Below are 10,341 nucleotides of genomic sequence, written 5' to 3'. Positions count from 1 at the left end.
ACACTTGGTGATTAGCACATTTGAGCAAAGGTGGAGAAGTTAGAGTTGAAAAGAAGTTGATCGCGCTGGTCACAGAGTGACCGTACGCGTCCGGCATGTTACCCCAGCTCGAGCAAGTGCTGGAGAGGTGACCGGACATGTCTAGTATTGGGACCGGACGCATCCGGTATTTGGCCTGATGTGAGTAGCTGAGAAAGAAAGTGACTGGACTCTAACTCAGTTGTGTGACCGGACACTGACAGTTCATTGTTCATGCGTCAGGTCAAGATGACGTGCCTCGAAGAAGAGAATCAGGAGCGACCGAACGCGTCCGGTCGAGTCCGGTGTGAACCAGTGAGCCTCGATTTCTTGCGCTATAATTGATCTAACGCTAGGTGCGTCCGGTTAGGTGAAACTGGACGCGTCCGGTCGCGTCCGAGCAGCTCTAGAAGCTCTCTGGACTCGACTTGACGCTCCCTCTCCTGCGTCCAATCACTTCCTAACGGTGCGTCCGATCAGTTGTGTTAGAGTGTGACAGAGAGAGCCGTTGGGGCGCCAATAGCTAACTCATTTGAAGGGGACACGTGGCTTCGCAGCAGCGACCGGACGCGTCCGGTCGGTGCACAGACAGCCCAATCAGTGAGCCAACAGCTCTATTATTTGGGGGTGTCTATAAATAACGTTTGGCCGGCTCTATCTCACTCTCTTGTCCATTTGCATTGATATAGCAACCTTGTGAGCTTAGCCAAAGCCCTCTCACTCATCTCCATCATTGATTCATCATCTTTGTGATATTAGGAGAGAATCTAAGTGCATTGCTTGAGTGATTATATCTAGAGACACTTGGTGTTCGTGTTTCGCTGTGGGATTCGCTTGTTACTCTTGGTGGTTGCTGCCACCTAGACAGCTTAGAGCAGCGAGGATCGTCGAGCGGAGGAAGATGCTTGTCTCCGGCTCCGATCGTGATGATTGTGAGGGGTTATTGACCTTTCTCCGGTGGAGAGCTAAAATGTACTCTAGTAGATTACTCGTGACTTATGTGATTCTCATCTTGCGTTGGTTGTGCGGCACCCTATTAAGGGTTTGGCGTGTGATACCAATTAGCGTGTGAACCTCCAAGCGAGTGAATCGCCATACCGAGGACTAGCTTGCCGGCAAGCAAGTGAACCTCGGTAAAATATCTTGTGTCACCTTATCCGAGGATTTCATTGATTATCTTGTGATTGATTGATTGACTCTATCTTGTAATTGACTTATACCTCAACACATCGGTATAATCATCACCATTCTCTCTTGCATTATATGCCTAGTGTTTACGCTAAGTTCTTTAATGTAATTAGTTTTGAGAGCTAGCTTGCGTCGGGTCTAGTGGTTAGTGGGGCTCTTTAGTTAATCTTTGATAGCTCACTAACTTAGTGTAGTGCCATAGCCATGGTGTGGATAGAGACTATAGTAACTAGAATTGTGATATGTGGCTTGTATTTTTAGTAGGCTAGCGCAATACTCGCTTCGCCGTTTATTTGATTAACCACTTTGCTCAAGTGTTGTTGTAGAATTTTTTATAGGCTATTCACCACCCCTCTAGCCATTGGGACATTTCACTCGTAAATATAAGGTTTTGGTAGAATTCGAATACTTAACATCAGTTTGAAGTACATGAGGTAAGTGGGGTTATCCATATAAAAGGCATAAACGCGAGTTATTCAAGTGGTGTTTAAATTCAGAGGCTAAAGTTTAGGAGTGTTACATCAGGTATCACATCGGTGTGTCACATGGGACTGTTCGGATAATAATAATAAAACAAATTACAAAAGTCCTCGGTAATCCGCGAGATGAATTTATTAAGCCTAATTAATCTGTTATTAGCATATGTTTACTGTAGCACCACATTGTCAAATCATGGTCTAATTAGGCTTAAAAAATTCGTCTCGTAAATTAGTCGCAATCTGTGTAATCATTTTTTTTAATCTATATTTAATACTTTATGTATACGTCTAAATACTCGATGTGATAAGAACTAACTTTTAGAAGGAGAAACTAGTCAAGACCTCGGTAGGCTCGTGCCGTGCTTTTTGATGGCTTGATTATATTGCTCATTGCGAGTCTGCAAACCGAGGGAAAGGTCATCATTCTGGTTGCAGTCCGCCAAGCACGCGCACGGGACAAACGAAAACGCACGAGCCTCAAGCGTGCTGCTGAGCTGCTCCCTGTTTAGCTTGTTTCAGCTTTTTTTTACTTATTTTAACTTATTCTCTCTTCTAGAATACTATTAAATCATCCGAAATTATCCAAAACCTTACCAGCCGAACACTCTGTTTACTCACTCGCAGGTAAAAACAATACAGCCATGCAAAGTCAAACGCCCCTAGTTAATTCAATCAGACAATCAAACATGTTAAAAGAAAGGAATCAATCAATTAAGCCTGCTTTCGAGCAGGTTAAACATACGCGAGTAGTGTCCTTATGTTCATCCAATTTCACTGTCATCAGAGAGAGAGAGAATACCATGAGTGGCCCTGCAGACAGCTTGCTGTTGGGGGTGCCGGCCATTGCCGTGGTCGTCGTCAGCTCGAGACGCCGAGCAGTAGTGGCTCTGCCTCTGCAGGAACGAAAAATATTCTGCCATTGTCGGAGCAAATTCCCCGACAGCCATCACCACGGGCTGCATGCCTGCGTGGCTGTCGGCATGGCACACGCAGGCGCGTGCGCGACGACACCCCCGCGCCCATCGATCGATTTGCGTAGCTGAGACCTTTTCGCGCCCGAACAACTTTGTTGCAAGCGCAGTAGAAAAGCAGCTATACTATACATAGCTGCTACCTGCCTAGCAGGAGGGAGCTGGCGGATCGGAGGCGACGAAACCAAGCGCTAGAAAGGAGAGCGAGCTGAGCCCTGAGCTGAGGGGGAGTCGGATGGCGGCTGAGGGGAAGAAGGCGAGGCGGAGGGAGGAGGAGCTCGTGGAGGCCGCGCTGGCCGCGGCGGCCGCAGCGCTGCTCGTGTCGGGCGTTAAGAGGCTGGTGGCGCCGGCCGTGCCCGTAGTAGCGCCGTGGTGGTGGCCCGCGTCGCTCTCGGTGCCGTCGCCCGCGCTGTTCCTGCTCCTCAACGTCATCATCGCGTCCATCGTCGTGGCGTCCGTGCAGCCGCGGCGGAGAGCGGCAGCGTCTGCGGGCGCCATCGACGAACGGGAGGCGCCGGCGGCGCGGGGAGACACCGCGAAGAGGGCAAAGAGGAGGAGGAGCAAGAAGCGAACGGCGGCCGAGCCCGCCGTTGCGGATGGCTGCTGCATGGCGCTGGTCGTCACGGACGAGCCGATAGAGGAGTTGCCGGCGGCGGCGGCGGTGATGGACGAGGAGGTGGCGGCAGATGAGGATGCGGCCGGCAACGCGGAGGAGGTGAACAAGCGGGCTGAGGAGTTCATCTCGGCCTTCCGGCACCACCTCAGGGTCGACTCCTTCTCGTCCGGAACCCGGCGAAGCAACGCTAGAATGGCACCATGCTCTTGATACCTTTTGTGTTGCAACCATATCTGTTTCTAATCCCCAGTTTCAAAGAATTTTTAATTTGTGTTCCAACTTCCAAGATTTCTTTCTTTTCCATTTCAGTTGTAGTTACTCGATCTCTTAACGTCAGTTTGATGGAAATTCGCTCACTTGAATTTTTCAGTGGACTAAGGTAAATGCTTAAGAATGGACGTCGTGTTCATTTGGGCTTGTTTTACTTATAAATCGTACTTTTTCAGCCAACGAATAATATTTTTCTCTAATATTAAATCAGTCAATAGAACTTTCAACCATGGCTTATCAGTCAAACAAGTCCAAACAAACAGGACGCTGATCTATGCACAAGTCTGTGACCCATAAGAACTTAGTAGCCCCGTTCCTTTTTTCAAAGGACAATATCATACCCCTCAACTATGCTGGAAATATATAATATTGTAGGTATTAGAACTGGACCAGACCAAGTTGGAAAGTTATAAGCTTCGCTGGAAAAGCAAGTCGAAATATTGTTCCGATTAATTTATTGTGAGAGAAAATACTTTTCCGGCTAAAAATACAAGTTGAAAAAAGCGGATCATAAGATAAGCGAACATGACAAAAATCGAGAACAAAAACTACATAGGAAACTGGACGGAAGCTACCGGCCGCAACCCGGACGAAACAGAACGAAACTGAATTAGGCTCACGACAATTTGCGTCTAATAATAATTGTAAGAAACTCGTTTTTTTAATATATATATAAGAAACTCTAAAGAAACTCATTTGAGGGCAACTTATACGACCCAAAAGGCCCACCGCCACCAAAAGAACCCGTCCGAAGCAGAAACAGAACAGAACAGCCCAGCCCAGGAAGTAGTCTTCTAGGGCCTCCCCCCTCCGCAGCGGCGGCAGTAATAAAGACGCACGCGCAACCGTCCCCTTCCATCACGATCGCTTCGCTTCCGCCGCTAGGGTTTCCTTTGTAGCGGTTTTTTCTCTCGAGACACACCACCACCACAGTCCCCACCCGGCGGTCGGATCGATGGCGGCGGAAGCGGCGGCTGCGGGGAAGGAGAAGATGCTGACGCTGATCAGCAGCGACCTCGAGAAGTTCGAGGTGGAGGAGTCGGCGGCGAGGGAGTCGCGGACCATCGGGAACATGATCGAGGACAGCTGCGCCGACAACGACATCCCGCTGCCCAACGTCAACGCCAGGATCCTCGCCAAGGTCATCGTGTACTGCAGGAAGCACGCCGCGGCGCGCGGCGGCGCCGATGGTGATACGGAGCCAACCGCTGCGACCAACAAGGCATCAGAGGATGAGCTCAAAACATTTGATGCTGAGTTCGTCAAGGTTGACCAGGCCACCCTCTTTGACCTGATTCTGGTGAGGCCCTCCCACCTATTCTCTCCACCCGATAGTTGTTTGGATCTGCTTGTGCGAACTGTTAAAGGATGCTGCTTCGATCTGCTTGTGCGAACTGTTAAAGGTTGCTGCTAGGTTAATTAAGATTAGAAATATGTTGTTTGGAGATTGGCTGCTTGGAAATATAAAGATATTCTGTGTTTGTGTTGCTGTTGTTTCCAGTTAACTGCTAATTTAGTTGCTGGGTTTTAACTACTTTTGTGTAATTGATTTTTCTCCATCTAGTAATTGGTTACCGGTGTTTTATTAGCTTATACGAATTTGAGAGAGGTATTGAATCCACCACATTTTTATCAATGCCACAATATATTTGGAATTGCTCGTTGATGCTTAAGATAGTTTAGCCTATGTTTAATGGGTCCGCAATACTTGTTTCACGAATACAGTAGCAGGAAATGACAATTTATTTGTTGTAGGACTGCCATAAAGAGTGATTATATTGCTTTGGATATTTAATTGCTTGAAATCATTGCCTTCTCATGGTTCATCCATGTTGTGAATGGTGTGCATATCGGTACTTTTGCGCTGTCATGTATCTTATGGTTACCTGCAACAACCAAAAGTTACCATGTTCTTGACTATCAAACATTAGATCAGGCACTTGGTTTATTTTTACACTTTAATTCTTTGGGATGTAGAGGCAATAAAAGGAGACTTGAAAGGATGGAATATACCCAAAGACTTAGCCTTAGATAGGAGTGCTTGGAAGACAGCTATCCATGTGCCTGAACCTTGATTGCTTATGATGGGTTTCAACTCTAGCCTACCCCAACTTGTTTGGGACTTAAAGGCTTTGTTGTTGTTGTTGTTGTAATTCTTTGGGATGTAGACTGGGATCATCTTTTCTTAGATACGGTCTTCTTTTATCCTATATGTGAAACTTTTGTTTGCATCCTATGTTGTGTGTGGATCCCTATGTATTTGAAATTGTTCACTTGGTAATTAGAGTTGTTTGCACCTATCTACTCACGATCAATGTTGCATGAGGAGTCAATAGATATTTGATTTGAAATTATTCCTAAAGTGTTGTGCCTGATAGATGATGAGCTGGGTTTATACTTTACAATTTAATTGTTTCTTGTTTGTGATGTAGACTGTAATCTTCTTTTGTTGTTTAAGGATCCTAGTATTTGAATCTGTCCACTTGATAATTAGGAGTGGTTTACACCCATCTACTCATGATCAATGCTGTATGAGGAGTCAATAGATATTTGATTTGAAATTATTCTTAAAGGCTAGGGTTTGCCTGATAAATGATGAGCTGGGTTTATTCTTTACAATTTAATTGTTTCTTGTTTGTGATGTAGACTGTAATCATCTTTTGTTGTTTGAGGATCCTAGTATTTGAATCTGTCCGCTTGATAATTAGGAGTGGTTTACACCCATCTACCCATGATCAATGTTGTATGAGGAGTCAATAGATATTTGATTTGAAATTGTTCCTAAAGGCTAGGGTGTGCTTGATTATGATACATTAGATGATGAGCTGGGTTTGTTCTTTACAGTTTAATTGTTTCTTGTTTGTGATGTAGACTGATCTTTTGTTGTTTGAGGATCCCTGGTATTTGAAATTGTTCACTTGGTAATTAGGAGTGGTTTATACCCATCTACCCATGATCAATGTTGTACTTGGATCCATATAGATATTTGAAATTGTTCCTAAAGGTTTGGCTGATGCTTTAGGATAAGCTGTAATAGTTTATTGTTCATGGTAATACTAGCTTTCCAGAATTTTTTGTTTTGCAATTTGGTCATTTGTAGTGTCAATAAATAAATATATTGTAGGATTATATTGTGTACTTTCATAGATCATATATATTTAGTGAATTGTTTCATATCATCCGTTTTGCTTGACTGTCCATGCTGCTGCATTCATGAGACGATCACAAGAATACCTGACATGTAATTGGTCTTCACAGGCTGCAAACTACCTGGACATCAAGGGGCTGCTGGACCTGACCTGCCAGACCGTCGCGGACATGATCAAGGGGAAGACTCCAGAGGAGATCCGCAAGACCTTCAACATCAAGAATGACTTCACACCTGAGGAAGAGGAAGAAGTGAGGAGGGAGAACCAGTGGGCCTTTGAATGAGGCTGGAGGCTCTAACAACAGCAATATCGTATAACCAGGCCAGAGAGGTTCAGGATGTTATGAGTTTGAAGCAGCTATAGACTGTCTCGGGTTTAACAAATCACTTAGAAGGTGTACCTAGGTTTTGTCGGTCGGTCGTGAGCAGACTATTTTGCTGTTCCAGTATTTTGGTGCATTGGATGCTCTTGGTTGCTAAGACTCCTAAGAGGCTGGTTGGTTATCAAGCATTGCTGGTTCTGCATATCAAATTCGTTTCACTGGTTGCTTCGCATCGTGGGTTTTATATTTAAGTTCCGTCTGATGTGTGATAAGCAATTTGATTATTGTCTTATTTCTCAGTTCCGTGAGACGTGTGATAATGTGTTTATGCTGGAATTATGGTGTAGTCTGGTTGCCTACATGGCTAGTTGGCTTGGCCATGTACAGCGCAGGGCGCTTATGGGTAGTTAATGATCCATTTTTCCACGGTGGAAGGGAATGAGGGCACTTGCTAGCAGATTAGCTGCTTAACCAGCAGCGGTGCTTCGGTCGAGCGGTACACCACCTGTGCAAGCTGACGCATGGGCCTCTAGTGCTAATTCTCTCTTCTAAGAGTCTATCGCATTGTATCGCAAGATTGCTGCTGTGCCATGTGGATTTTTTTATTATTTTTAACACGTTTAACAATATTTTCAAATTTCACACTGTTTATTTTTTATTTTCAAATCTAACACTTTTGGCCGTGTCTTTTGCCGTGACGCGGCCAAACCACTTTGCCGCGCCATGCATGGTGGCGCGAGAGAACTGTTGACGTGGCAGCGACAGGGACGCTGATCGGTGACGTGGCCAGCTCTGCTGCGCCGCGGATCTTGGCGTGGCAGTGCCATGCCATCGCGCACGGCGTAGCAGGGCCGAATACAGGTGTCGCGTCCTCCCCTTTCCTTCACTCTCTCCCTCACTCAGATCCGGTCGAGGAGTTACGCGCCGCCGTGGCCGCCAGCCCTGCTCTCTCACCGCCGTCGGCTCCTCCCTGCCCCCTCTCCCCCTCCACACTGCCCTCCCCTCTCTCCCCTCACTCCCTAGAGCTGGTCGTTGTCTCCCCTCATCCCCGCCGCGTTTGTCAGCGCCGTCGGCCGGCCATTGCCACCTCCGGCCTCATCTCTCCCTCCCTCTCGTCCTTCCCCGCTCTCCCACCCTCTCTTGAGCCAGCCCTGTCTCCCTCCCTCTCCTCTCTCCTAACTTGTCCTCATCTCCCTCCCTCTCCTCGCCGTTGGCCAGCTGTTGGCACTATGCCGACCTTGGGGTGGCCCCAATCTTCCCCACGGCCATTGTCAAGGTAATTCCTTGTCCATTGTGTAGCTTGATTCAAATGTTTGTTAGTTAGGGTTAGGATTTAATTTTTTTTGACTGGTTAGTTAGGGTTAGGAATCTGATGAGATTATTGTGGTTGTACTATAGTTTGTAGTTGTATATTTAGTTAGTTGTTTTTTATTATTACAGCTAGAATAGGTATTAATAATAGATCGGTTAGTATAGGTACTAATATTAATATAGTTAGTGTACGTAGTTATTATAGTTAGTCTAGTTTAGTTAGTTATTATAGTTACTTAGAATAGTTAGTATAGGTGTTAACATTAGATTAGTTTGTATAGTTAGTATAGGTGTAGTTAGTAGGTACGGCGATTTGGACGACTTGATGAAGTTTCCTCAAATACTTTTATAGATGGATCATTGTGTTCGAGTTTTTTACGGAGAAAGTGTTAGGAAATAAGATGGTATGCTTGAGGATATGGAAGAAGAATTGGAATAGTTTGATGAACCTCTTAGCTTCAACGACCTTTGTGTCCATTTAAATACAAAGTTTGGCGGTGATTTCACACTAAGGGGAGGTTTGATAGTGGAAAGACTAGGGCACACTATGTCCTGATGCCTTTGCGCAACCGTGCTCACTGGTCTTGCTACAATAGGGTGATCCAAGGTTCCAATGTGCCCATAGCTGAGGTGGTAGTAGAGAATGGGTACAGGATGTAGGGTCTCCAGGACAGACCATCCATTGACGGTGTTGGAGGCAATGAACAAGAATTGGTGGTCGAAGGGGAAGTAACTCAGGGTAACATAGATTTGGACAGTCAGTTGACGCAGGAGCAACTTCATTCAACTCCAGTAGGTTGTATAAGCAATGACTTCGATGTGAACGAGTTCGAATGAGAAGAGGAGGAGCAGGAGGAGGAGGACAGGATCGGTGATGTAGTTAGCAGTGATTCAGACGATTCAGATGATGACCAAGGAGGTAGAGATGCTATGCCAACACCGGTTGATGCCATGCCAGTACCGATTCATGCTATGCCAGTATTGGTTCATGCTATGCCAGTACTAGTACCAACTGAGGTATTTCATGCTATGTCGACTCAGGGTAGACTAGTCACAGATTTGCCAGTGGATGATACCCCCTATGATTCATGGGCTAGAATTAGCGAAGCAAATCAGTACGTTCCACCACCACCTTACACAACAACAGAGCTTATGCAACTAAGGTCGATGAACGTACCTTTCAGTGACATTCCGAACTATAGGGATGTCAGTATGACGGATATGGCAATTTGTGACACCAGTCTGCAGATGTGTAGGAAATCATTGTATGACCATGAGAATGAAATCCTTAGCAAGGGGATGATATTCAATACAATGTCAGAGATAAAGTTGTTCCTTCAAGACTATGTTGTCTATCACCATAGGTCATACACCATCACTCATTCGGACCAGGAGTTGAGGTACCACGTGATATGTAAAAATGGTTGTATGTGGAGGTTAAATACACGAAAGAGACAGAGTGATGGTAAGTGGAGGATAAGTAAAGTAGTCCAACCCCACACTTGCCTATCAAATAAGGGGAAGGAAAATCATCAGCAGCTCATTGCACGTTACCTTGTCCGTCATATATTGGGGCTCGTTGATGACAATAACGATATTTCAGTGTCTTCCTTACAACAGTCCATATCTAGATTCGTTAAGTATGATGTGAAGTACGGAAAGGCTTGGTGTGCTAAGCAAATTGCCCTGGTGATTCGTTGGGGTAGCTGGGAGGAAGCGTACAACAGGTTTCCCCGAATATTGTGTGCAATGAGTTACTACAACCCTAGCTTGAAATGGTTTGTAGACACCGGAGGGATGTATTTCTAGAACCCATTGAGGCATGTCCTACATCGTGTGTTCTGGTCGTTCACGCAGACGAAACATGCATTCCAGTATTGTCGGTCAGTCGTACTTATCGATGGCACTTTCCTGACCGAAAAGTACAGGGGCACCTTGATGATGGCTGCTGCTGTTGATCCGGAGGACCAGATAGTACCCATGGCTTTTGCTTTGGCAAAGGGAGAGAACAATGAAT

General features: G+C 45.7%; 2 protein-coding genes across 2 annotated transcripts; both read left to right on the top strand.

Moving 5' to 3' along the window:
• The first annotated feature begins 2,855 nt into the window (after positions 1-2,855).
• Positions 2,856-3,502, top strand: LOC136546668 (uncharacterized). The gene has a single exon (XM_066538632.1). It carries the CDS (start codon positions 2,892-2,894, stop codon positions 3,480-3,482), a length of 591 nt encoding a protein of 196 aa, XP_066394729.1. The 5' UTR covers positions 2,856-2,891; the 3' UTR covers positions 3,483-3,502.
• Positions 3,503-4,386: 884 nt separating this feature from the next.
• On the top strand, positions 4,387-7,242 carry LOC136546669 (SKP1-like protein 20). The gene is made up of 2 exons (XM_066538633.1): positions 4,387-4,842; positions 6,801-7,242. The coding sequence occupies exons 1-2, from the start codon at positions 4,498-4,500 to the stop codon at positions 6,972-6,974; spliced, it is 519 nt and encodes a 172-aa protein (XP_066394730.1). The 5' UTR covers positions 4,387-4,497; the 3' UTR covers positions 6,975-7,242.
• Positions 7,243-10,341: the final 3,099 nt, after the last annotated feature.

This window comes from Miscanthus floridulus, chromosome 3 (genome assembly GCF_019320115.1).
Source record: "Miscanthus floridulus cultivar M001 chromosome 3, ASM1932011v1, whole genome shotgun sequence".
NCBI classification, from domain to species: Eukaryota; Viridiplantae; Streptophyta; class Magnoliopsida; order Poales; family Poaceae; genus Miscanthus; species Miscanthus floridulus.
Note: the sequence above shows the minus strand (reverse complement) of the source record. Positions and strands in the feature narration are given on the sequence as shown.